General features: G+C 50.1%; 1 protein-coding gene and 1 long non-coding RNA gene across 8 annotated transcripts in view; one reads left to right on the top strand and one right to left on the bottom strand.

Moving 5' to 3' along the window:
* The window catches only part of ERCC1 (ERCC excision repair 1, endonuclease non-catalytic subunit), a 31,591-nt gene that overhangs the window by 910 nt on the left and 3,422 nt on the right, over positions 1-27,259 (bottom strand). Inside the window, exons 2-8 of one of the 7 annotated variants that reach the window (XM_061388662.1) lie at positions 19,872-20,011; positions 13,138-13,249; positions 11,649-11,864; positions 7,977-8,080; positions 7,031-7,130; positions 5,962-6,038; positions 1,069-1,168 (exon numbers count right to left, since the gene is read on the bottom strand). In XM_061388662.1, coding sequence (XP_061244646.1) covers positions 1,069-1,168; positions 5,962-6,038; positions 7,031-7,130; positions 7,977-8,080; positions 11,649-11,864; positions 13,138-13,249; positions 19,872-20,011 — 849 coding nt within the window. Of the gene's footprint in view, positions 1-1,068; positions 1,169-5,961; positions 6,039-7,030; positions 7,131-7,976; positions 8,081-11,648; positions 11,865-13,137; positions 13,250-13,345; positions 13,435-13,491; positions 13,595-13,621; positions 13,897-19,871; positions 20,012-27,259 lie in introns of those variants that run through there. The other 6 variants (XM_061388664.1, XM_061388667.1, XM_061388666.1 and 3 more) reach the window with 6 other exon arrangements.
* LOC133230783 (uncharacterized) lies at positions 19,943-25,824 on the top strand. Its single transcript, XR_009730965.1, has 3 exons — positions 19,943-20,031; positions 20,722-20,943; positions 22,747-25,824. It is a non-coding gene; the product is annotated as an uncharacterized LOC133230783 (long non-coding RNA).

Here is a 27,259-nt window from a genome sequence, read left to right on the forward strand (position 1 = left end):
TTTGATTATGTGTTTTGATGATTAAAAGGTCATCTCAGAGTGATCCCCAACTAGCTGAGAGGGTTCTGGTCATGGGATGAGAAGATAAAAGTCATTTATCTTGAGCTGGTTCTGCCCCGGGGAAGACTGTAGGCTCTGAAGTTGGACCCGAGTTCAAAACCAGGCCCCACTGCCTTCTCCCTGTGAGACCCTGGGCATAGGAACTGACCTCTCTGGGCCTACATTTTCAAAAAATGGGGGTTCTCACAACACCCTGCACAAGGGTGGCTGGGGGCACCCTCCATTACGCTATCATTGGAGGCCCAGTTCAGTTCAGTCAGCAAATATTCTCTGAGCACTCCCTGAGTGTTTGGTGGTGCTGGGGACACGACAGGTCTGAGACAGCCCCAGCCCTGCCCTCCTGGAGCTCCTAGTCCACTGTGAGAGGGAGATCAGTTCCAGACACAGTGACCCAGATGGGCAGGGTTGAGGGAGCCCAGCGGGGGCACTTGACCTGACCTGGGGATCCCGGAAGACTTCCTGGAGAAGGAAGATTGGAGCTGAGATAGGGGAAAGACCAGATCAGGCAACTAATCAACAGAAGAACAGGAATGGACACAGAAGTGACAGAATGAGAAGGTAGGGGGTAGGTGGGGCTGCCGGGTCAAACAGGCAGGACCTTGGAGAGTGTGGTGAGGGCACTGGGGAGCCATGGGAGGGTTTTGGTGTTTGTTTAATATTTATTTATTTGGCTATGCCAAGCATTAGTTGTGGCATGCAGGAGGTTTAGTTGTGGCTCTCAAACTCAGTTGTGGCATGTGGGATCTAGTTCCCCAACCAGGGATCGAACCCAGGCCCCCTGTATTGGGAGCTTGGAGGCTTAGCCACTGGACCAGCAGGGAAGTCCCCACTCAAGGGTTTTGAGCTGAAGAAAGCAGGCTTAGGAAGACCCTGCTAGCTGCTGTTGGGGCAGAAGTGACTGGAAGCTGAGGGTGGGGTTGAGGGGGGAGAGGTGTGACTTGAGATCAGGACTGCAGCTCTCCCCCAAAGGAGCTGGGAGGCCCAGGCAGGGAGGGGAGGGTGCCTCACCCGGGAAACGAAGTCCTGCTCCAGCTTCTCCATCAGGAGATCGGCCGGCTTCTGCTCGTAGGCCTTGTATGTCTCCAGGTACCGCCCGGCCTCCTCGGGGCTGGGGTGAGACATTCGGGTCAGGGGAAGAGGGCAGGAGGGTCATGTTTTACATTAATTTCATTCGCTGATGCTAGAATTCCAAACTTTTAATATAGAGAAATGAATGCTCTCAACCTTGCCTAAATGTCCCCTGGCGGTAACCCCTGCTGGGCGGGCACATCTTGACAGGTCTTTTCTAAGACTTATGGCTAAGGGCCATAGCTTGGGAGCCTGACCAGTGGGGTTCAGGCCCCACTTCCCACCTGAGTTACCCTAGGCCAACAATCTTCCTCTCTCTGGGCCCTGGTTGCCTCACCTGTCAAGTGGGGTGGATGCTAAGTTCTAAGTGTTAGTCTCTCAGTCATGTCCGACTCTCTCCAACCCTATGGACTGTAGCCCGTGAGGCTCCTCTGTCCATGGGATTCTCCAGGCAAGAATACTGGAGTGGTTTGCCATACCCTTCTCCAGGGAATCTTCCCGACCCAGAGATTGAACCCCAGTCTCCTGCATTGCAGGCATATTCTCTACCGACTGAGCCACTAGGGAAGAGGGGTGGATGCTAATGACAATTAAACAAGTCCACACACTTAAGCGCCATGCCTGGTGCTTAGAAGCCTATTTAAGAAATGTTAGCTATTCTGGGAGGGAGGTTTTATATGCAGCACACCTTCAAGAGGAAAGTTCTAGAAGCTGACTGCTGCAACTAACCTCACAGTCACCATTCATGTTTCCATTAGGCACTGGGTTTTTCTGACATGTAATTAACTGTCTCCAAAGTAGCTGAAACAATAAATCACTAAACGGGCCTGTCTGTGTGCGGAACAGAGGAACCCAAGTTTATTCACACCAGGAAAAAGCTGGCCTTTTTCCTCAAATGTTTGTCTTGAGGCATTTTCTTAGCCTTCAAAGTCTAGCTTGAGGACAATGTTTGTTGATTAAACACTGATTTATATTCTCAAAAGAATACTCATTTTTAAAATTCTGTCTTTCTGTGGGCTTTGTTGCTTTTGCTCTAGTCGCAGAGGGGACTGTTATTGTTCTTAATCATGTGTCCAGGACATGCTGTATCCACTTCCTCAATTTCACTTTTGTTCCCCAGTACAATGAGGACACTCTTCCACATCGGAAGACAGAGCTCGACCCCATTTACTTTTTAAAAAAGATTTGTGTCTTTATTTGTCTGTGGCAGGTCTTAGTTGCAGCAGGTAGGATCTTCAGTTGCAGCATGTGGTATTTAGTTCCCTGAGTAGTTCAGGGTTCGAACCCAGGCCCCCTGCTTTGGGAACACGGAGTCTCAGCCACTGAAGCACTAGGAAAGTCCCTCGACCCCATTTACTTAATGGGTCCAAAATATTCCCCAGTTTGGATATACAGACATGGGAAATACTCCCCGTGTGGGGGCCTAGCCGCATTCCAGACACCGTTCAAAGCCCTTTATCTTCAGAAGCTTCTGGGCTCTCTTGAGAGATCTTGTAAGGCAGTTATTTTCAATCCGTGACAATGGAGGGGGAAACAGACGAGTGGGGTTGAGTCACTTGCCCAAGATCACACCGCCGGGCTCCCCATACGCCACTGTGCTACCTCCCACAGCAAAGAGAGAGCCATTTTTCATACTTGCTTCTGTTTTAATATATAACTAATACATAAGCACATTTTTCTGAGTAGTCAAAAAGTATAGCGGTGACACAGCCCTAGAGAGGACACAGAATGACAAATACATGTACCCTTTGACCTCAAAGCCCATCCCTGGGGTTGGGGGCAGTAGTGGGAGGGTTGCTGTAACAGCAAAACCCTGGGAGTCAGCCAAGTGTCCGCCAACAAGGGGCTACAGGCAGAATACTACACAGCTGGAAAAGAATGTGGATTCAGACAGTGAGTAGTAAAGTGATAGCAAATGAACTACCAGGATGTGAAAAGACGTGGAGGGGAACTTCCCTGGTGGTCCAGTGGCTAAGGCTCCACGCTCCCAATGCAGGGGCCCCAGGTTCAATCCCTGATTAGGGAACTAGAGCTCACATGCAACTAAGAGTTTGCATCCTGAACTAACTATCCCCCATGCTTCAGCTGAAAGAACCTGCATGCCACAACTAAGACCCCATGCAGCCAAATGAATGAAAAAAAAAAAGACATGGAGAAACCTTAAAGAAGCCAGTCTGAAAAGGCATCTTCGAGCTAACAGAAAATATATACTGGTCTCTTGTCCCTGTGTCTGACACAGAGCTCCAAACCCCTGTAAATTCCCAAGTGATAAGATCACCAAGGGCTTCTGTTCCACAGAGGTGACCCTGGGTGGCTCCTAAATGGGGGGCTGGTATCTGGAAAGTCCAAGCCAGGATTAGAAGCTTGGAATTTCCCACCCCACCCCCAATCCTCTAGAGGGGAGAGGGGCTGGAAATGGAGTTAATAAGTGACCATGCCTATGTGAGAAGCCGCCATAGAATCTCAACACTAACCCTGGGATTTAGGGAGTTCCAGGCTGGCAAGCACATCCACACCGGGAGGGTGACACACACCCAGCTCCCTGGGACAGAAGATGCTGTGCTCAGGACCCTCGCAGACCTTGCCCTGTGTACCTGTTTGTATCCTTGAGTGTATCCTGTAATGAACTAGTAAATATAAGTGTTTCCCTGAGTCCTGAGAACCGTGCTAGCAAAATAATCAAACCTGAGGAAGGGTCATTGGAGGTCTTGACCTGCAGCCGCTGTTCAAAGCACAGGTGATTCCCTGGGCTTGCGACTGGCGCCTGCAGCGTGTGTGGGATGGGTAGCTCTGTGAGCCATTAACCTGGGGGATCCAACCTTATCTCCAAGAGAGTGTCAGAACTGAGCTAAACCTGAGGAGTGAAGGAGACTCACAGGAGGAAGAACTGCGTTAAAGAGTATGACTATTTTCTGCTTTAATCACCAGTCAAGTCTCCTGCTAACCAAACATGCAGGTGCCTATTTCTTGACGTTTTCACCAAATTAATGGGTGAAAAATAACACCTTGTTCTTTGAAAATTGACATTTCCTGACAAACTGTATGGCTGACAGTTTTTTCATGTCTTCTTGACAACTTGCTTTAGACTTCAGGCTTTTTTTTTTTTTTTTTTTTGGCAGCACTGCATGGCTTGCAGGATTTCGGTTCCTCAGCCAGGGATTGAACCCAGGCCACGGCAGTGAAAGCCCAGGATCCCCTCACCACTAGGCAACCAGGGAGCTCCTGGGCTATTTTTCTTACTGATTTGTAGGAGGTCCTTTCTATATATAAATACATAATACATGTTTAAATACATTCCTGTGAATATAAACATGTAAATTTTTTGAACTGTATAAATATAACATTTATATGTAAACATATAAATTAGGGATCTTAGGACTTCCCTGGTGGCGCAGTGGATAAGAATCCATCTGCCAATGCAGGGGACACAAGTTCGATCCCTGGTCCAGGAAGATTCCACATGCCTCAGAGCAACTAAGCCGGTGCACCACAACTACTGAGCCCGAACTCCAGAGCCCAGGAAATGCAATGACTGAAGGGCCTGTGAGCCACGGCTACTGAAGCTGGAGCACCTGGAGCCTGCGCTCGCCGCAACTAGACAAAGCCTGCAGACAGCAACTGAGACCCAGCACAGCCAAAAACAAACACATAAATAAAGGTTCCTTTCAAAAGAAAAGTAAATTAGGGGTCTTACGTCTTTGTGTCATAGACAGCAAGTATTTCCTCTCAGTGTGTCGCTTATCTTTTAACTTTGTCTAGAGTATCTCTTACTATCCAGCAGTTTAAAATTGTAATTTTCTCACATCAGCCTTTTCCTTTATGGCTTCTGGGTTTTGAGTCTTGCTTTGAAAACCTTTCCCAGCACAAGAACATCATATAGATAGATAGAGATGAAAGTCAAACTCAGTCATGTCCAACTGTTTGTGACTGCATGAACTGTTTGTGACTGCATGAATCTGGCCGGATTCTCCAGGCCAGAACACTGGAGTGGGTAGCTGTTCCCTTCTCCAGGGGATCTTCCCAACCCAGGGATCGAACCAGGGTCTCCTGCAGGGGGATTCTTTACCAGCTGAGCTACCAGGGAAGCCATATATATATATATGATTTCTTATACGTTCACTGTAGTTTTTCTTTTTATGTCTATAATCATCAAGACTTTGTTCTGATTATGGTGTGAGGAAGGGATCTCTTTTTCCTGTGGAGAACCAATCAAAATGGTCTTTATAAACCTAGACTGGGAATTAATTATTCAGCCAGGTTTTACATCTAACTCATAAGTGCCTAGCGTGGTCCTGGGAATTTCCTCTATGTCACCTTCTTTTGTGCCTACAACCCTGTAAGAAAGATATTAAGACCCTGGCTTATAGATAAAGAAATTGAAGCCCAGGGACTCTCCTGGTGGTCCAGTGGTTAAGAATCTGCCCGCCAATGAAGGGGCCACGGATTTGATACCTGGTCGGGGAATGAAGATCTCACATGTCTCAGCACGACTAAGCCCATGTGCCACAACTACTGAGCCTACGAGCTCTAAAGCCCGTGCTCCACAGCAAGAGAAGCCACCGCAGTGAGAGGCCCACGCACCACAACCAGCGAGCTGCCCCTGCTCGCTCCATCGCTGCAAGTAGAGAAAGCCCGTGTGCAGCAACAAAGACCCGGCATGGCCATAAATAAATAATAAATAAAATATCTTAAAAAAGAAATTGACACCCAGAGAGGCAGTGCCTGGACCAGGCTCACACAGGGCATTCCTGGGAGGAAGAAGGAAGGTCTGGGGGCGGAAGGGAGAAGAACTCTTGGGATGGAGCCTGACCTGAGGGGGAGCCTCCATCTCACCTCCAGGCAAGGATCAGGGTGCAGTCGGCCAGGATGCACATCTTAGCCAGCTCCTTGAGGGCCTGCTGAGGATCTTTCTGAGAGAAGAAAACCAGAAAGAGGGGTATGGGAGAAAGCAAGGAGTTAAAGAGTCTTAAAAGCTGAGCACCTTAGGAAGCCAAGAGCCTTTCACTCAACTGACACTTCCTATTCTCCGATGGGGTGCCTGACCCGGGCAGGGCAGTCTCAGGACCCAGCAGTGACCAGGCCAGCCCTGACTCTGTCTTCTGGGGACTCACAGTCTAATGCAAAGGACAGACCCATTCCTAGACAGTGATGACCCAGAGTGCCCAGGGCTGAGGTGGAGAAGCCAGAGGAGCATCTGTTGTACCTGGGGGATCAGGGAGAGCTTCCTGGAGGAGGGAACATCTGAGCTGGGACCTGAAGGAGGATGAGGAGTGAGGGTAACAAAAGACAGCAAAAAAGGGAATTTCAGACAGGGGACAGTGTGTGCAAATGAAGGGAAGGGAGAGAGGGCTTGAAGAAATAAAATTCACTGCTATGGGATGGAAGATGTGAAATGCAAGGTGATCGTTGGAAGCTGAGAGATGAGCTGTGAGAGTAGGGCAGGGATTGGGTCATGCAGGGCTTCACACAGGGCACTGAGGGGCTGTGGGGGGTTTGGACCGCGGGTCTGTGTGCTTGAAGAGCCCTCCACTTGCAAAGGGGCTAAGCTGGAGGCCACGAGATGAGAAGAGGCTGGGACAGAGACCCAGGCAGGAGAAGCAAGGGCCTGGATCAGGGCAGGGCTGCGAGGACAGACAGAAACAGGTTGAAGAAATATTTAGGTGGCAGAGGGCTGGGCCTGGCTGAAGGCAGGGTGGTGTGTGCGGAAGGAGAGATGGGTAATCTGACCATCCCATCTCCTTGCTAACACAGGTTGCAGCTCAGATGCAAGAAACTCCCACTGAGGTTCCGACTTGCATTCCTCCTTGGAAAGGACTCAACACCCACCTGTCAACCAGGAGGCCCAAGGCTCCCCATTTCACAGATGGGGACACTGAGGCCCGGGGGAGTGACCCCTGCTTACCACATCCACCTGGACGAGCAGGACCCGCAGGGCGTAGCTCTTCCCCAGGCTCTGCAGCCGCTGGTGGATGTAGTCTGGGTGGAGGTTGTGGTAGCGGAGGCTGGGGGGTGGGGAGAGAAAGAGGCGTTGGGAAGTCTCTGGCTGAGACACCCCAGAAGCCCTCCTTCTTCCCTCTGGCTGAAGGGCTTGGAGACTGAGGCAGACAGGCTTGCCAGGGTCTGAGGCTCAGAGAGGTTAAGTGTCTTGCCCAAGGTCACCCCTCAAGAAGGGAGCACAGGGGGCCTGGCAGTGAGAGCTACCTGACTCTGGCTCCCTTGAAGGGTGGACCCCCGGACTCTTCACCAAGGAAGAGAAGACCTCGGGTTTCAGGCAGAGCACAGAGACCCTAGAGAGCGCTCGTTCCCAGGGGGTTAGGGTCGCGGGGTGCTGCACAGCTGGTCTGGGGAAGCAGGGCCCACCTACCTGCCCCCGGGACTGCCTGCTTTGGCCTCTGAGGGTGCTGTCGGGGAGGGGTGGGACAGCTTTGCCACCCAGGAACAAAGGGGCGTCTCTGCCCAGCAGCCGCCAGCTCCATACCCCACAGGGAGGACAGGAACTTAACAAGTTTCACTTCCCCTGTCTGGCTCTGTCTGAAGAAAGGCCCCCAGGAGTCTTTAATTGGTGAAGGTTACCGAAACCTTGGCTCCAGTTCTGAGGGTCTGTGGCATGAGGCCCCCTCCTCCCTCACAGGCAGGAGTTCCAGCCCAGGCCTCTCCTCCCTTGGACCTGGGACCTCCGCTCTTGTGCTGGGCACTTACGGGCCAAGATCTCTGCCTCCTCCACAGGGTCACACCGAGGCCCAGAGGTGACAAGGCCGTGCCCGGGGGTCTCCTCCCCTCGACAGCCCAGAACACCCGGAGCACCCCCCTCCCAGGCCGTCTGGAGGGTGGGCAGCCCCAGCGCTCACCTGAGGAAGAGGGCACAGGTGCTCTGGCCCAGCACGTAGTCAGGTAGCACATCCCCGAACTCCCAGGGCACGTTGCGCACAAACCTCAGCACCGGGTTGCCCCTCTGGGTGGACGGAGGAGCGAAGCCATTAGCAGGGGGTCCCTGGGACCACCACACCCACCACCACCCCAGGGCCCTCCTCCTGCCTCCGTTCCGCCCCTCCCCACCTTCCTCCTGCTTTGCACCTGGGGCTTCTCCAGCTCCACTCTCCTCCTCTCCTCAGACCCGCCCCCCTCAGCCTGGAATGTTCTTGGTGCTGGGGCTCTGACCTAGGCCCCTCCTCCCGGGCCCTGTTCTTTAGTCGCTTCAGTCGTAGACCGACAGGCTTCTCTGGTGGATTTCCCAGGCAAGAATACTGGAGTGGGTGGCCAATTCCTTCTCCAGGGGACCTTCCTGACCCAGGGATGGAACTCACGTCTCCTGCATTGGCAGGTGGATTCCTTACCACTGACCCACCAGGGAAGCCTTCCCTAGCCCTCGGTCTTAACCTAAGGGTCCCTGGATCTCCCTCGGGCTCAGTCTTCTCTCCCACTGGACACCTGTCCCCAAGTGTCTACCTCACTGGCCCCCATACCTGCTACCCCTCCCAGCCCCAACTCAGGAATGACCCCACCATCCAGAAACCCAGGGCTTCCCTCTCCCTCCCCTCCCCCAAGTGGGACATCTAGCTTCTAAGCATCCCCCAGAAATGCTTCCCCTTCCAGTGCCACGGCTTCCACCCTACCTCCTCCTGGTCCCCTGCCCCTCCTGGCTACCCTCCCAACAGGAGCTAGACAGCTCCTCCTAAAGCACAAACCTGCCCTTCCCCTGCTCTAAGCCCTGCTCTGGATCCCTACTGCCCTCAGGAGGAAGCTCCTCACTGTGCCTGTGACCCTCCACAGGGTTAGACCCCTGGCGTCTGCTGAGCAGACGCCTCCCTCTAAACACCCCCTTACACTCTACTCTCTACCTCACACTCTACCCAAGGCGGAAATACTCTGAGCAAGTCAAGCGCTGATCTATTTATAGGTATCTGAGAACCCACTTTGTGTCTAAGTCTGACCAAGAGGACACAGATCCCGGCCCCTGTGGGGGACACAGACATTAAACAAAGGCATCTTGGGGAACTTCCCTGGAAGCTTAGTGGTAAAGAATCCTTTTGCCAATGCAGGAGATGCAAGTTCAATCCCTGGTCTGGGAAGATTCCATATGCTGTGGAGCAACTAAGCGCCTGCACCACAATGACCACACTGATCAAGCCTGCGCTCTAGAGCCTGGGAACCACAGCTCCTGAGCCCATGCACTCTAGAGCCTGCGCTCTAGAGCCTGGGAACCACAGCTCCTGAGCCCATGCACTCTAGAGCCTGCACTCTAGAGCCTGGGAACCACAGCTCCTGAGCCCATGCACTCTAGAGCCTGCGCTCTAGAGCCTGGGAACCACAGCTCCTGAGCCCATGCACTCTAGAGCCTGCGCTCTAGAGCCTGGGAACCACAGCTCCTGAGCCCATGCACTCTAGAGCCTGCGCTCTGCAACGAGAGAGGCCACCGCAATGAGAAGCCCACGGATCACAACTAGAGAGTAGCCCCCACCTCCCACAACTAGAGAACGCCTGTGTGCAGCAACAAAGACCCAGCACACTGCCCTCCAAAAAAGTACCTGGAGGATGAACATGTAATCACCAAGTGAAGTGGAATTTGGCTTGAATGAGGGTGTGGATCTGCTCTTGTGGGGGGAGCGGGGTGGTGGTGTGTGGTCAGAGAAGTTGGGGTGGGAAGGGTCTGCAGCCCTGGGGCATCTCGACCTGAGACACCAGGAGCCATGGAAGGGCTTTGGGTAAGGGAGAGGCAGGATCTGACTTTAATTTTTAAAGGATTGTTCTGTCCACTTCACACCCTTCTAGAATGGCCAAAATCCAAAAGACCAACAATGACAAGTGGGGAGGATATGGCAGAGATGCAACCTTCATCCACGGCTGGATGGGAACGTAAAGTGGTGCAGTCTTTAGAAGACAGTTTGGGGGTGCCTGAGAAAGTTAAGCACAGCGCTGCCACATGACCCAGCCAATCTACACATAGATAAATACCCAAGAGAACTAGAAACATGTCCACACAAACAGTGGTACCTATATGTTCACAGCAGCATTTTCACAATCAATGGAAAGTATAAACTCAAATGTATATACCCAGTATATACCTAGAATATAAAACCCAAATGTATGGTATATCCTAGAGGTGGAATTTCTGGGCCATATGGTAACTCTATGTTTAAACATCCAAGGAACTGTCAGATTGTTTTCCAAAGTGGCCGCACCGTTTCATATTCCCACCAGCAGTGTACGAGGATTCCAGGTCCTCCCCGCCCTCGGTATTGTCTATGCTTTTGATTCGAGCCATCCCCGTGGGTATGAAGTGGTATCTCATTGTGGTTTTGGCTCGTATTTCCCCCATGGCTCACAATTTTGAGCATCGTTTCATGTTCTTGGATCTTACTATTATCATCATGTACTCTCTCCCTCCAAAATGCCAGCCCCATCAATGACAGAGACTTTGTCTCCTGTCCCCAGAGCCTAGAGCAGCAGCAGGTAAACTCTGACCACCTATGAGGATTATAAGTGGCTCAGAGGGGCTAGGTCACCTGCCCAAGACACAGCTACAGTGTGGCAGAGCGGGATTCAAACTTGGGCCTGTGTTCAGGAGTTTTTGAATAAATGGACAAAACTGGGGGCAGGAGATGGAGCTGCATGAATACACTCACAGCCCCAACCACAACAGTTGGGGCAGGACTCTCCTGGTGATCCAGGGTTTAAGATTCTGAGCTCCTAATGCAGGGGGCCTGGGTTCCACCTCTGCTCAGGGAACCAGATCCCACCTGCTGCAACTAAGACCTGGTGCAGCCAAATAAATAAGTATATAAATATCGTTTTTAAAAAAAAGAGTTGGGGCATTATGGACTGAATGTCTGTGTCTCCCCAAAATTCATAGGCCAAATTCTAACCCCCAGTGTGACGGTATGTGCTGTGTGCTGTGTCACTTCAGTCGTGTCCAACTCTGTGCGACCCCAAGAGCTGTAGCCCTCCAGGCTCCTCTGTCCATAGGATTCTCCAGGCAAGAATACTAGAGTGGATTGCCATGCGCTCCTCCAGGGGATCTTCCCAAGCTAGGGATCGAACCTGCGGCTCCTGCATTGCAGGCAGATTCTTTATTAGGAGGTAAAGGCTGGTAATAAGGTCATGGAGGAGGAAGTGTCATGAATGGGATTAGTGTCTCTATAAAAGAGACTACAGGAGCTCCTCGCCCCTTTTGAAGCTGTGAGGACATAGTGAGAAGACAGCTGGCTATGAACCAGGAAGCAGGTCCTCACTAGACATGGAACCTGCCAGCCCCCTGATCTTGGACTTCCCAGCCTCCAGAACTGTGAGAAATAAATGTTCACTCTTTAAGCTACTAGTCTACGGCATTTTTGTTAGAACAGCCCGAAAGGACTAGGACATGGGGCATCCTCAACCCACACACACTAGCTGAATGGATGAATGGTGCTATTGAGAGCATAACAGGTGGAACTCAGACCTTCCTTGCCAACCAGAAAGCCCTCCTTAAAAATGCATTTCCCACCAGAAAGTCCAAAGTCCCACTTCTCCATTCCTGTCCTCACCTGCCGGGGGCTCACAATGATGCTATTGGATTTTGCTCCTGGTTTGGGGGCCTGGTTGGGGGTCTCTTCTGCCAGGGGTTCTGGCCCCACCGGGCGTGTGGCTTCAGCCCCGCCTGGAGGTCCAGAGAGGGCATACTCAGCGTAGGTCTGAGGGCCTGGCGGGGGTGAGGTCTCTACGGTGGGCAGGCTCCGAGTAGATCTGAATAAAGGCTTGGCCTGTGGGAAGAGATGTGAGAGGGCACCTGAAGTCTGAATCCAGCCACTTCTTCCTACCTCCTCGGCCACTGCCACCCTGGTCCCAGCCACCGTCTTCTCTCCCTCTGCCACTGCGGTCACTTCCTCACCAGTTCCCTCACTGGCCCTTAGCCCCTCGTCTGCTCCCCACACTGAGTCACACCATGCCCCTCCTCTGCTCAAGCCCCGAGATGGCTCTTGCCTTAGAGTAAAAGCCGAAGCTGTCACCACAGCCCTCCAGACCTTTAAAGAGCTGTCCCTGCCCCTCCACCTCAGAGATCTTCCTTTCTATCTCCTCCCCCTGGTTTTGTCTACTCCAGCCCCACCGGCCTTCTTGCTGCCCTAAAATGCATCAGGTTCTCTCTCACCTCAGGGCCTCTGCACTGGCTGTTTCCTTCTGCCCCATATCACAGAGCTGGCTCCCTCACCTCTTTTACATCTCACCAAAGGCATCATCTCCGCCTAGAAGCCCTCCCTTAACTGTTCTATCTAAAGGAGCTCTCCCTTCCCATCACACTGTATATCCTTAGCTTACTTTCTTTTTCTTCATAGCACATAGGTGGCAGCCAGTACTTAGCACCAGCCAATTGTGTTCCTGTGGGGTTGAGAATTCCTTGCTGCCAGATCCTTTTTACCAGAAGATGTGAGATGTGCAGACTTATTTCAAAATCGCTGCTGCTGCTGCTACTAAGTCGCTTCAGTCGTGTCCGACTCTGTGCGACCCCATAGACGGAAGCCCACCAGGCTCCCCCATCCCTGGGATTCTCCAGGCAAGAACACTGGAGTGGGTTGCCATTTCCTTCTCCAATGCATGAAAGGGAAAAGTGAAAGGGAAGTCGCTCAGTCGTGTCCGACTCTTCACGACCCCATGGTCTGCAGCCTACCAGGCTCCTCTGTCCATGGGATTTTCCAGGCAAGAGTACTGGAGTGGGGTGCCATTGCCTTCTCCATTCAAATCACAAAACCTTCCAATTCTTAAAGTTCAGCAATAAATTCACGCTTTTGCAGAACCAAGGTGCTGACCACGTGAAACATTCCAGAACTAGTCCCCTTGGTGTCTGTTTTCTAACTCTGCCTTAGCCCTCCTATGACATTTTACAGATAGGGAAACTGAGACCTGCGTAGGTCAAAGGACTGTCTTCTCGAGGTGACCCAGGCCCCAACATTTCCTAACCCACACGGCGGTCCTACAGGCCCCTTCCTCCTAACCAACTCCCCCAAGCCTCTCAGCGGTTCCCTCATCTCCTAGTCCTACCCCAGGAGGAGGGACCACATCCTCGTCCGTAGGAATGAGGAATTTCTTCCTTGTGGGTGGGCCAGCGGGCTTGTGTACTCCCTCTTCGTCCATCGCAAGCTCCTTCTGGGGCCTGAAAATGAAGACGTGGTGTTGGGAGCCAAAGAGACATCGGCATTCTCCAGCGGGAACGCCCCCCCCCCCCCCCCCCCGCCGCCGCCGCCGCCACCTCCAGTCACAGTCGCCCCCCACCTCCAACCGCAAAAAAAATTCCAGGGCTCGATAGCGTCCAGCTCCAGACACCCAGGGGAGGAGCCAAGTTCTATAAGGCCCCGCCCCAGCCAGCCACCACCTCCAGCTTGCCCCTCCCCTTACCAGTCCACACTCTCCATTCACCACGCCCTCCAGGACCCCAACCTTCTTTTCTCCCGCCCTCACAGTTCCCCACCTTCCGTTTGCCAGGCCCGACCACAGTCCCCGTCCGCCCCGCCCCCAGGGCTCGCACCTGGATACCTTCCCCTAGCTCCACTTCCTCAATCTCTTAGACGCTGTACCGATTGACTGGCAGCTGCCAATCGCCGCCGGCAGTCTCCACCCCGACCCCTCTCGCCCGAGCCCGGTTGTCTTAGCTCCCGGAGGACCCACCTCCTTGCCCCCGGGCCGCGAGGAAAAGACCGGAGGGAGATAGAGGCTTCCCACCGCCCGCGCGGCCAGCGCGGCCCCAGGCTCGCCGCACTTCCGGCCTCTCTAGCCCTGTAGCCCGCTCCCGACGTTCCCCAAAAGAGTAGAGTAGAGGGGCGGTCCTGGCGCAGCTCTCTATGGTCCTGGAGGACTGCAGCTCGCTATGGTCCTGAGGTTTGGGTTGGACAGAGCTGTCGACCTCTCGCCCTGAGCGTCTTGGGTTGCCAAGCCGTTTGATTTCAGTGCCCTTATTTAACGCCTCCGGAGAAGGCAATGGCACCACACTCCAGTACTCTTGCCTGGAAAATCCCATGGACAGAGGAGCCTGGTGGGCTGCAGTCCATGGGGTCGCTAAGAGTCGGACACGACTGAGCGACTTCCCTTTCACTTTTCCCTTTCATGCATTGGAGAAGGAAATGGCAACCCACTCCAGTGTTCTTGCCTGGAGAATCCCAGGGATGGGGGAGCCTGGTGGGCTTCCGTCTATGGGGTCGCACAGAGTCGGACACGACTGAAGCGACTTAGCAGCAGCAGCAGCATTGAACGCCTCTAGTGTGCCCGGGCTCTGGGCAAGGCTTAAAGGAGAAGAGATGGCAGCATATCAAACTAGGTTCCTTCTCTCTGTACAGACCTGGGTTTGAATCCCAGTTCTGTCATTGACTTGGCCTCAGTTTCCCCCTTCATTCATTAATTCCACATATGATCCCAGAGCGCCTTCTCTGTTCCCAGCTCTGTGCCAGGCACTTCTAGTGACACAGTGGTAACCAAGGATAACGACAGCCCCGCTCTGCTCTCTTGGAGCTCACAACGCATTCGGAGAGACAGACCTGTTCCCCAACAGAGGCGACCCAGAGTGGGCAGGGCTCGATAGGAGACCCCAGAGGGCCAGGGAGCAGGGTGGGGACAGGGACACCTAATGCAGCCCGAGGGCCAGGAAGAGCTTCCTAGAGGAAGGGACATCTGAGCAGAGACCTGGTTGATGAGTTAGTATTAGTCATTTCCTGAAAGATCGTATCACACTGTTCCAACTTGTAACTCTCTGATTACTAAGAAGAGAACATTTTTTCGTGAGTTTATTGCCCTTAAATATTTTGTTTTCTGTGAATTGGTTGCTCATATCCTTTGCCCATTTTAAAAATGGGGTTGTATGCCTTTTTTATTACTATTAATTTGCAGGAGTGCTTTATGAATTCCAATCCTGTTAGTCACTTACATATATTCCAAACATTTCCTCCTAGTTTGTACTTTATATTTTAACTTTATCTATTTATGTTCCTCACACAGAAATTCTTAGTGTTTATGTGCACCTATTTATCAATCTAGTCTATCCTGACTTTTGGTATGTTTAAGAGGCTTGCCATACCCCAGGGAGCTTCCCAGGTGATGCTAGTGGTAAAGAACCCACCTACCATTGCAGGAGACATAAGAGACATGGGTTCAATCCCTGGGTCGGGAAGATCCCCTGGAGGAGGGCATGGCAACCCACTCCAGTTTTCTTGCCTAGAGAATCCCACGGACAGAGGAGCCTGGCAGGCTACTGTCCGTAGGGTTGCAAAGAGTCAGACACGATTGAAGCGACTTGGCATTGAGGCATGCATACCCCAAGGTCATAAATATAGGCTATCATTTTTTTAATACTTTCCTAGTTTTGATTTTCTTTCTGTGTTGAATCCACATGAGACTTATTTTTGAACATGTGTTAAGGTAGGGATTTATGAGGGATATAGGCAGTTGTCCCAGTACCATTTATTTTATTATTATTATTTTAAATTTATTTCGCTGTGCTGGGTCTTAGTTGCATAATTCAGGCTCTTCTATCTTCATTGAAGTATGTGAGATCTAGTTCCCTAGCCAGGGCCCCCTACATTGGGAATGTGGAGTCTTAGCCACTGAACCATCAGGGAAGTCCCCAACACATTTATTTGAAAAGGCAGTTCTGGGAATTCCCTGGCGGTCCAGAGGTTAGGAATTGGCACTTTCATTGCTGGGATCCAGTTCCATCCCAGGTTGGAGAACTGAGATACCACAAGCCTCACTGCCAAGCAGCCAAAAAAAAAAAAAAAGAGAGAGAGAGAGAGAGTCAGTCCTTTTCCCTGGTTTTTTATATTCCACTGTTGTCATCTGTCAAATTCCCATATATCCACAGGTCGATCTCTGACATTTCTATTATATTTCATTGATCTCTAAATCTGCTTCTTGCCTCCATGCCAAACTGTTTATTTAGATATGTTTTGATATCATATGAGGGTAGTCTCCCACCTCTGTTCAGTTTCAAATCTGTCTTTACCATTCCTGTCCCTTTTCTCTTCTAGATGGATTTCAGTGGCTGCTTTTCTAGCTAGTTCCCTGAAAACTCCTATTGAGATTGGGATGGGAATTGCACTGGACTGATGAATTAATGACAAGAAGACTGACATCTTTTTTGATATCCATGAACATATTGTCTTTATCTCTCCATTGATTTTGCCTTTTGTTAGGAGCCTACTGTAAAATATTTTTTCTAATTAATTTTTATTTCTATAATTGATGCATAATTTCCTGGGCTTCCCTGGTGGCTCAGTGGTATAGAATCTGCCTGTCAATGCAGGAGACACAGGTTCCATCCCTGATCTGGGAAGATCCCCTGGAGAAGGAAATGGCAGCCCACTCCAGTATTCTTGCCTAGGAAATCCCATGGACAGAGGGTCCTGGTGAGCTACAGTCCATAGGGTTGCAAAGAGTGGCTGAGCATGCATGCACCAATGACCCCATTTTAATTTGTCTCTAAAGACCTTGAAAGTGAAAGTAGCTCAGTCGTGTCCAACTCTTTGCGACCACATGGACTATAGTCCATGGAATTCTCTATGCCGTAATACTGGAGTGGGTAGCCTTTCCCTTCTCCAGGGCATTTTCCCAAGCCAGGGATCAAAACCAGGTCTCCCCCACTGCAGGCGGATTCTTTACCAGTTGAGCCACAAGGGAAGTCCACAAATACTGAAGTGGGTAGCCTATCCCTTCTCCAGCAGATCTTCCTGACCCAGGAATCGAATCTTATTTCCAAATAAAGTCACATTCTGAAGTAATGGAGGTTAGGACTCAACGTATCTTTTGGGGGGCCACAATTCAACCCTTAACAATTTTGTTACTTTTTATACAATTCTTCCTTCTGAATTAATTTGCTTCTTGCTAGAGTGCATTCTCTTCTAACTCTTTCCGATAACGTTCTAGATAGGCAATTTCTGAGTCTTGTTCATCTGAAAATGTCTTTATTTGACCCTCACAAAAGGAACCTCAAATTCTAGAGGAACTTCCCTGATGGTTAAGACTCTGAGCTCCCAATGCAGGGGCATGGGTTCAATTCCTGGTTGGGGAACTATGCTTCCACATGTTGCATGGCTCCTCAAAAAGAAGACAAAATAGAATCTCAAATTCTGGGTTCTTAGTTATTTTAAGTTAGAAGATACTGGTCCAGACTTCCCTGGTGATCCAGTTTTTAAGAATCTGCCTGCCGATGCAGGGGACGAGGGTTGGATCCCAGGTCTAGGAAAATCCCACATGCCGAGAACAAGGCAACTAAGCCCACTCACCACAACTACTGAGCCCACACGCCTGGAGCCCATGCTCCACAACAAGAGAAGCCACGGCAGTGAGAAGCCCATGCTCTGCAACGAAAAACAGCCCCCACTGCTGGCAGCAAGAGAAAAGCCCGCAGGCAGCAAGGAAGACCCAGTGCAGCCAAAAATAAATAAGTAGAATAAAAAAGAAGGAGATACTGGTCCTCTATCTGGGTCACTGATGATAAATCTTTCGTCATAAGCAAGCTCATCTCTGTGCTTAATTTTCCCCAGGATTCTTTACTTGCAGTGTGACCTAGTACCAGCAACTCAGTTTCTCCATGTAGGTCAGTTTGCTCACCTCTAACATGAGAATAACAATAGCAGAACTATTAGGAAGATGGAATGAGGTATGTGGAAAGTGCCTACATCTGTATTTGGCACACAGTATATGCAATATTCAGGTCTGTCATAAAAATAATATAATCCTTAACCACATCCTGGGCAAGCAGGGACTGAGGCTGTTGTGACCACTGCTGTATCAAAGTGCCCAGAAACCAGAAGGGACTACTGAACCATATATTGTTTGAATGAACAAAGAACTGAAACAGGGTCCTCCAGCAAGCGACTTTACTATTGGAGCCGCTGCTTCCACATCTGTAACTGCTGAGGTTGTGAGAATTCAGTAAGACCACAGAGACATGTCTTGAGCTGCATGGTTCACTCAGTCCTTGACTAACTAACTACATATTAAGCATCTATTATGTGACAGACACTGGGGATACGTGCGTGTGTGCGTGCTAAGTCATGTCCGACTTTTTGCGATCCTATGGACCCTAGCCCACCAGGCTCTTCTGTCCATGGATTCTCCAGGCAAGAATACTGGAGTGGGTTGCCATGCTCTCCTTCAGGGGATCTTCCCCACCCAGGAATCGAACCCGTTGTCTCCTATGTCTCCTGCATTGACAGGAAGGTTCTTTATCACTAGCGCCACCTAGGAAGCTCAACTGGAGACACAGCTAATAGTACATCAGACCAGGTCCCTGTACTGTGGCGCGGATGGTTTCATGGGAGACAGACGGTGAGAAAAAAACACAAATAAAAGAGTTCCAGTCATTTATGCTCTGGAGGTGATTAAAAAAAAAAACGTGATGTGAAGTAGATGATGGAGGAGACCACACAGTCTCAAGAAAAGGGACTTTATAAATTAAAAAAAAATTTTTTTTAATATATTACCATCAACGAGGTAACTATCAAAATAGATTGAGCGCATACTATGAGCTAAATCCTCATAATTACCTTCCTCTTAGGGACTAGTGTTAATTCTCTTGCCAGTGCAGGAACCGCAGCAGACACGGATTCCATCCCTGAGTCGGGAAGGTCCCTTGGAGAGGAAGATCTTCTGGAAGAGTAAACGGCACCCCACTCCAGTATTCTTGCCTGGGAAATCCCATGGACGGAGGAGTCTGGCGGGCTACAGTCCACGGGGGTCGCAAAGAGTCTGACACGACTTAGCGAGTGAGCATGCATGTTGGTATCGATAGTTTATTTAACAGATGAAGCAGCTGAGGCCCCAGTGACAAGGAGATGGCCTATGAAAATTTGTCTCTAAATCCAAGGGCAGAGAGGGTTCCTAGAAGGAAGCCAGCCTGGGTGGGACTCAGTTTCTCCCGAAGGAGAATGGAAATTATCAAAGAAACCTGCAACTCGTGTCTTTTCCGCCAGGGGGCGATGGCATCCCACAAGAGGATTTGAGCTGTAGGGGCGCTAGAACAGGTACCCACCCTCAGGCAAGACACCCCAGCGAAGGTGGCTGGCTGTCCCCATCTCCCGACCCGTTTCTCTCTCGCTGAAGTGCAACAAAGGCCCCGCGGAGCGCGGCTCAGGTTAACTCTGAGCCTATTTGATTAGTTGAGCGGGAGAAAGTTGCTCTCACTTCTACAGTATATTTTCCAAGTTGGATTCCTACTTTCAGTTCCCAAGTTGAACTTTCGGATCCTGAATTCGAATCTTTCCAGCTCCCAGAGTTGCGAGTTCGAGTCTAACAGCTGTCCGTACTGTACTCTTTTCCCCATCCTTCTTCCAAATACTTCAAGTTCAAAGTCCAGCCCCAACCAAAGTTCCTGGGTAACTCCTCGGAGTCCAGACCTTGCCCCATTCCCAAACCTTCCCCTAACCCCAACTTCGACTTTCCTCTTAACCTCCAAAGGACTAGGGTGAGAATGGTGAACATAAGGATACCTCGCTCCTAATTCCACCCAAGAGACTCTGGGCGAGGGGCCGACTGCCGCTGGACCGAAGGCTCTGGAAGCGGGGGCGCGGCCGAGGGGCGCAGTGACCCGGCCAGCGTCCCCACCCGCCTCTAAACTTAGCCGTGGTGACGCGCGGCCCGGCTATAGCGGCGGGGCCTGGGACGCAGGGGGGCCCGATCGGAGGGGGAGCGGCTCAGCTCCGCTAGCCTCTATTTATAGAGCCCGGAACCCGAAATAGCGCGGAGCCGAGCGGCCGGGATGACGCGGGAGCCGCCGGGGGCTGACTCACCCGGCCCGGAGCGGCGGCCCCCGGATGGGGGACAGTGGAGGCGCTGGACTCGACCCCACGCCATTCCGGGCACCTCTTCTGCTGGGACGTCCCAGGTTTCCACGAGGCACTGTGGTTGGATACGCAACAAAAAGGAGGATCTGCAGCACGAGAGACTGAGGTTAGATCAGAGGTGGGACTTCCCTCAAAGAGCCCAGAATCAAAGAACTAACTTTATACAAGAAGAGGGGTTGGGAAGGAGGGGAGATGAACCAGATATACACACGTATTTATCACCAGCAATAGGACTGAGGCGTCTTGGGGGCAGAAACATGGACACAACCGAGCCAAACCCCTGGGTCACAGCTGTCCCCCTCTCCGCTTGCCATGGCTTCTTGCATGCTGTTCCCACTCCCTAGAATGCCTTTTCCTGCCTCCCCAGTCTTACAAATTCATGCTCCTCAGAGACCTGGTGCTAAGGGCAATCCCTCACAAATTACAACTATGACCCACTGGACTGGAAGCCCCATGAGGGTAGGGCCAGGCGCTTCTCAGTCATCACCATTTTCCCAACATAAGATAGACCTCTGGAGAAATTAACTGCGTGAATAAAAACTGTTGGTAATAAAATAAAATGACTTTTCCCAAACTATCACAGCAAATGTTGGTTGTATGCTACATGCCAGGTGTGAGTCGGACAGTTATCTCCTATGGGTCTCACTACAACCTTAGGAGCGAGGTATTTTTATTATTTTCATCATCACCAACCTCATGATGTTTGTGGCCCCAGGGACTGTAGCCCTCCAGGCTCTCCTGTACACAGGCTTTCCCAGGCAAGAATACAGGAGTGGGTTGCCATTTTCTTCTCCAGGAGATCTTCTCAACCCAGGGATCGAACCTGCGGCTCCTGTATTAGCAGGCAGATGCTTTACCACTGAGCCATCTGGGAAGCCCAACACCATGTTAGAGATGAAGAAACTGAGATTCAAGGAATACCTTACATGTCCTCAGAACTGTCTCCTGAACCAGGTACCCTGGCCCCGGAGATGTTCAGTTCCCAGGACACTGTGTTTAGTTCCTATTGGACCGAAAGGTAAGGGGTGATTCTCAAAGTGCAGTCCACAGAACCTTGGCGGGTTCCCCAGCACTCTTTCTTGAGCTCCCTGGGGTCAAAATGATTATCATAGCGCTGACACTTAACTCATTTTTTCACTTTCTCTCTCAAATGTTCAGTCCAACCTGCAAAATATCTCAACACACTGAGCACAGAAGCAGAGGTGAAGTCCTAGCTATCTTCTGTCTAGCCAGACATTAAAGTAATTTGTAAAACATTGCCCCTCTTCTTACTAAATGTTCTTTCTTTCAAGTACAGTTGGTTTTGTTTGTTGGTTGGCTTTTTTTTTTTTTTTGCCATGCCTCAAGGTTTGTGGGGTCATAGTTCCCTGACCAGGATGGAACCCGGGCCCCTTGCAGTGGAAACTCAGAGTCCTAACCACTGGACTACCAGGGAATTCCCCCAAATATGGTGGTTTTAAACTTAAAATATAGGATTTATGTTAACCTGATTTTTTGGAAATTATTTTTAAATGAACCAATAAATAATCCTTAAATATCTCAGCTTTAATTTCTAATATAATAAATATGGATAGATATAATCCATATCAGCAGAAGTTCTTTGGAGTCCTCATTACTTTTTATGCATTTATTTTTAGTTTTTGCTGCACTGAGTCTTCGTTGCTATGCCCAGACCTTCTCTAGTTTCAGTGAATGGGGTCCACTCCTCACTGCGTTGCAAGGGTTTCCCCATCGTAGTGGCTTCTTTTGTCACAGAGCTCAGGCTGTAGGAGCTCGGGCTTCAGTAGCTACAGCACTTGGGCTCAGCAGTTGAGACTCGTGGGCTTAGTTGCTCCTTGGCATGTGAAATCTTCCAGGACCAGGGATCAAACCTATGTCCTCTGCACTGGCAGGTGGACTTATCCATTGTGCCACTAGGGAAGTCCAGTCCTCATTACTTTTTAAGAGCATAAGCAACCTTGAGACCAAAAGTTTAAGGATCACTGACCTAATACCGAAGTGTTATATGAAAGACAAGAGTATGAAACATCATTTTAACTGGGAGTGGGAGAATGGGAGGGCGGGAGAGTTTTTTTCTGCCAAAGAAACATTAAAGAGATCTACAGGATGACGGGCAATCCACCAGGTGAAGGGAGGAGAGCTTTCAAGGCAGTGGGGACAGTTTGTGCAAAGCCCCTGTGGTAGGAAGTTGCTAAGCCTACAAAGATGAAACACACGGAGTGAGGAGTAGAATGGCAAGAAATAAGAGGAGGCAATCAAGGGACCAGATCATGTAAGATTGCAAAGGCCATGGTAAGAACTTTGGATTTTATTCTGAGTGGAGAATGGCCAAGGATGGAAGCTGGGAGCCCAGTAGCAAAGTGATCTCAGTTGTCCAGAGAAGATCAGATAGTAGTCTAGACAAGGGTGATGGGAAGTCAAAAGAAATTTGTGGGGGCTTCCCTGGTGGTCCAGTGGTTAAGAATCCACCTTGCAATGCAAGGGACACCAGTCTGATCCCTGGTCCAGGAAGATCCCACATGCCAAGAAGCAACTGAGTCCCAATGCCACAAACACTGAACTGTGCTTTAGAGCCCTCGAGCCGCAACTATTGAACCCATGTGCTGCAACTCTTGAAGCCCCATCGCCTAGAGTCCATGCTTCTCTTGTTTCTATTATAATTTCTAGTTGATTAATGTTACTGAATATCATCCGTTGGCCAGGCAATCTGGCCTAATTCTCAGTTTAAAATAGTTTGTTGATTCTCTTAGTCTTTCTTTGAGATGGTAGCATTATCTCTTGCCTTCCCATCTTTATGTCATTCATTTTTCTTGTCCTACAGCATTTGCAAAGACTTTCAGGACGATGTCAAATGGCAAGGTTGATCGGTCCTCATATACTCCACATCGAGCCTTCTGAGAAGACTTTTTTGGCTGTATCAGGTCTGAGTTGTGGTGTGCCGGCCCTAGAGCAACATGGGCTCGATAGTTTCCACCTGCAGGCTTAGTTGCCCTGTGGTATGTGGGATCTTAGTTCCCCGACCAGAGATCAAACCTGCATCCCCTGCATTTGGAAAGCAGATTCATAACCAACGGACCGCTAGGAAAGCCCCTGAGATGACTTATCTTGTTATTCCTATTGTGTAGAAGGAGAAAGTGAGGTACAGAGAGGCAAGTCTCTTGATCAAGGCCACACAGCAAAGAAGCAAACAAACCAGGACTTCAACAAAAGCTTGTGTTCTCAACCACTGCCTTAAAAGAAAATTCAATAGGCATTCTGTATTTTTTTTTTAAATAGGCATAATACCTTGTGAGTTTCCACAGTGGCCCCTGGATCTTGAATGAGGCTCTGGGGACCTGAGATCTGATTCTGACTCTGCCTTCTTTTTGAGCCTCAGTTTTCTCCTTTGAGACAGCATTTGAAAGCCACAGAAACGCCGTCTTCAGGGTATAAGGGGACAGGCCCCCAAACAGACTGTATTCATTTCCTGTGGCTGCCTAACAAATTACCACAAACTTGGTGGCTTAAAACAACAGAAATTTATTCTCTCTCAGTTCTGGAGACCGGAAATCCTATTATAAATCAAAATATCAGCAGGGTCACACTCCCTCTGGCTTTTTTTAAACTTTTCTTCTTATTACTTTTATCTATTTATTTTTGGTGGCACTGCATTTTCGTGGCTGTGCTCGGACTTTAGCTTTGGCCAGTGGGGGCAGCTCTTTGTTGCGGTGCTTGGGCTTCTCATCACGGTGGCTTCTTTTGATGCCGAGCACAGGCTCTAGATCGATGACTCAGTAGTTGTGGCTTAGCTGCTCCGAGGCATGTGGAATTTTCCTGGACGAGGGATCGATCCCTCGTCCCCTGCATTGGCAGGCAGATTCCTAACCACTAGACCACCCTCTGAATTTTCTAGGGGAAGATTCTTCCCTGCCTCTTCCAGGTTCTGGTCACCCTAGGCGTTCCTGGGCTTGTGACTCCATCAGTCTCATCTCTCCCTCCATTTTCACATGACTACATCTCTAATCCATCTCTAGTTTCCCTCTGCTGGGCTCTCTCTTTCTCTCTTTTAATATCTACTTCTCCATTTATCTAGGTCTTCCCTAATTTCTCTCAGCGATGTTTTATTAGTGTGCAGATCTTGCACATCTGTTATTTATTTATTTTTGACCATGCTGCAAGGCATTCAGGATCTTAGTTCCCTGACCAGGAATTGAACCTACGCCCCCTGCGGTGGAGGTGTGAATCCCAACCCCTGGACCTCCAGGGAATCTCCTCCCCCATACTGCCTTTCTCTTGTAAAGACACTTGACACTGGGTTTAGGGACCACTTGGATAATCCACAGTGATATCATCTCAAGATCCCAACCTTAATTATATCTGCAAAGACTCTTTTTCCAAATAAGTTCCCATTCACAGATCTCAGGTAGACTCATCATGGGTTGGAGAAGGGCACATCATTCAACCCATTACACAGATTAAAACAGAAAAATGAGAACAGGAAAACATGTGGCAGAGTTTGGGCTGGGAGGCGCCCAAAGCTTTGTGACTGCACACCCCCGTTCCAGTGGGGAATGTCAAAGCATGCGCCCTTGAGAGTCCAGAGTGGTCCCGGTGTCCTTCACATGATGGTCAGAAGTCGAGTGTGGCCACCATGCTCGGATATTTCCATGAGGATGGGAAGTCTTTAAGGGAGTTTTTCATTCTTCAACTCTTAAAGTGGAGTTGAGAGATTTTCTCTTTCACAAAATTCCAAATAATAATAAAAGTCAAACACTCGCACAGCACTTAATATGTGCCAAGTCTTGTTATAAGTGTTTAAATATCTATTCATTAATTTAATCCTCACAAAACCCGCTCTGATGTCTTGCCGATTCTCCTTTCATAGAAGAATAAACTGAGGTGCAGAGAGGCTAGAGTTTCAGTTTGGAAGTTTCAGAGCTTGAACTCTGTAGTCTGGCTTCAGTGTCTAGGTTCTTGATGTTAAACCTTACTGTCACCTGGAGGCACACCATCTCACGTTAAATCTGAACTCTGAGAAAGCCACACTCCCAGATCCCTGGTCAGGGACTGGCTACTGCTGCGATGTCTAATATGGCAGCCATTTGGCTACATGTGGCTCTTAAGTACTTGACATATGGCTGGTCCAAAATGAGACGTGTCATGAGTGTAAACTCCACATCACATTTCATATACTTAGTGTGATAAAAAAAAAAAAAAAAAAACCTATCTCGTTATGAAAACTGCTGGACTTCTCTGGTGGTCCAGTGGTTAAGAATCTGCCTGCCAATACAGGGAACACAAGTCCTATCCCTGGTCCAGGGAGATTCCACGTGCCCTGGGCAGCTAAGCCTGTGTACAACTACTGCAACCTGCACAGTCTAGGGCCCATGCTCTGCAACCAGGGGGCCACCGCAGCGAGGAGCCTGTGCACTGCAACCAGAGAGACGGCCCTGCTCACCACAGCTAGAGAAAGCCCATGCGCAGCCACCGCAGCGAGGAGCCTATGCACTGCAACTAGAGAGACGGCCCTGCTCACCACAGCTAGAGAAAGCCCATGCACAGCCACCGCAGCGAGGAGCCTATGCACTGCAACTAGAGAGACGGCCCTGCTCACCACAGCTAGAGAAAGCCCATGCGCAGCCACCGCAGCGAGGAGCCTGTGCACTGCAACCAGAGAGACGGCCCTGCTCACCACAGCTAGAGAAAGTCCATGCGCAGCCACCGCAGCGAGGAGCCTATGCACTGCAACTAGAGAGACGGCCCTGCTCACCACAGCTAGAGAAAGCCCATGCTCAGCTACAAAGACCCAGCGCAGCCAAAAATAAATTTTTTTTTAAAAAAAGGAGACTGCTGATATTAAGCACATGTCGAAATAATATTTTGCATCTACCTGGTTAAATAAAATACAGGAACAAAATTATTTTCACCTGTTTCTTTTGGCTTTTGCAGGGAGCTACTAGGGCATTCAAGCCCACGTCCTAGTTCTTGTGGACAGCGCTGGTCCATGGGATTTGCTGTCTCTCCATCTGGGAGGGCATCAGATGATGGGATGCCACTTGTTCCGGGGGTCACTGAGCCTCAGGGTTTCTTGTGATTGTTCCAGAACAATCCATGTCAGAAGCACATTCAAACAGAGCGACTAATGCTCACATCAAAAACATGGCTTTAAAGGACACTCTCAAATTCCTCTCTGCACCAGGTGAAGAAGCTACTTAGCCGAGAGAGACCACAGTGCCAGGCAGTATTTTGCAGCCACTCTGTGTCTGGAGTATACTTTTTTTTTCATAAATTATATACACGCATGCCTTTATTGGGCTTTCCAGGTGGCGCTAGTAATAAAGAATCCGCCTGCCGAGGCAGGAGATCTAAGAGACCCAAGTTCAATCCCTGGGTCGGGAAGATCCCTTGGAGGAGGGCATAGCAGCCCCCTCGAGTATTCTTGCCTGGAGAATTCCATGGACAGAGAAACCTGGTGGGCTTCGGACTACAGGGTCACAAAGTGTTGGACACCACTGCAGCAACTCAGCATGCACTCACGTGACCTTATTAAAAACATTATAAAACTTACAAAACGGAGATACAAGGACTTCCCTGGTGGAACAGTGGTTAAGACTGCACGTTTCCAATACAAGGGGTACAGGTTTGATCCCTGATCAGGGAACTAAGATCCCACATGCTGGGTGGCATGGGCAAAAAACAAACAAAAATAAAAACCCTTGAAACAAACAAAACAGAGATAAAATACTCATGGATGAACCAGGCTGCATGAGATCACGAGTTCAAATCCTGACTCTGTCCCCTCCCTGGCTGGGATTCCTTCCATGAGTTCCAGTTTCTTCATCCAGAAACTGGAAGTGTCTGTTCCTGTGCCCTGATGGGTGTTGAGGGAAGTCAGTGAGGCCGTGTGTGCAAAGGGCCCAGTACACTGCCAGGCAGAGAATGAGCTACAACAGCCACCAGGTTTCTTGAGAGGCTGGGAGCTGGCTTAGGTCGGAAGGAATCATGTTAGGTTTCTCAGCAGAGGGGATCGCTGTGTTGAACCTCAAAGCACGGAGCACTATTCACTAGGTGGAGGAGGATGGGAAAGGTATTTGGGCAGAGAAAGCTGAATGTTTAAGTCAGGAGGCATGCGTGAGGCACTGGTAAAAGGCAGGCTGTTCGAGATTGTTTGAAGGTGGAGTGGTGAGTGTTAGGGAAAGGGGTGGGGGGCAAGCGATGGAGTTGAATACAGCAGCAGGCCACGGAAGGCCTTGTAGATCACAGGACCAGAGCACTGGGGAGCCACAGCAGGCTCTGAGCAGGGGGGAGATCGGAAAGGAGGGGATTTGTGGTTTAGCAAAATCCTTGCGGTGGGG

This window comes from Bos javanicus, chromosome 18 (genome assembly GCF_032452875.1).
Source record: "Bos javanicus breed banteng chromosome 18, ARS-OSU_banteng_1.0, whole genome shotgun sequence".
In the NCBI taxonomy this organism is placed as follows: domain Eukaryota; kingdom Metazoa; phylum Chordata; class Mammalia; order Artiodactyla; family Bovidae; genus Bos; species Bos javanicus.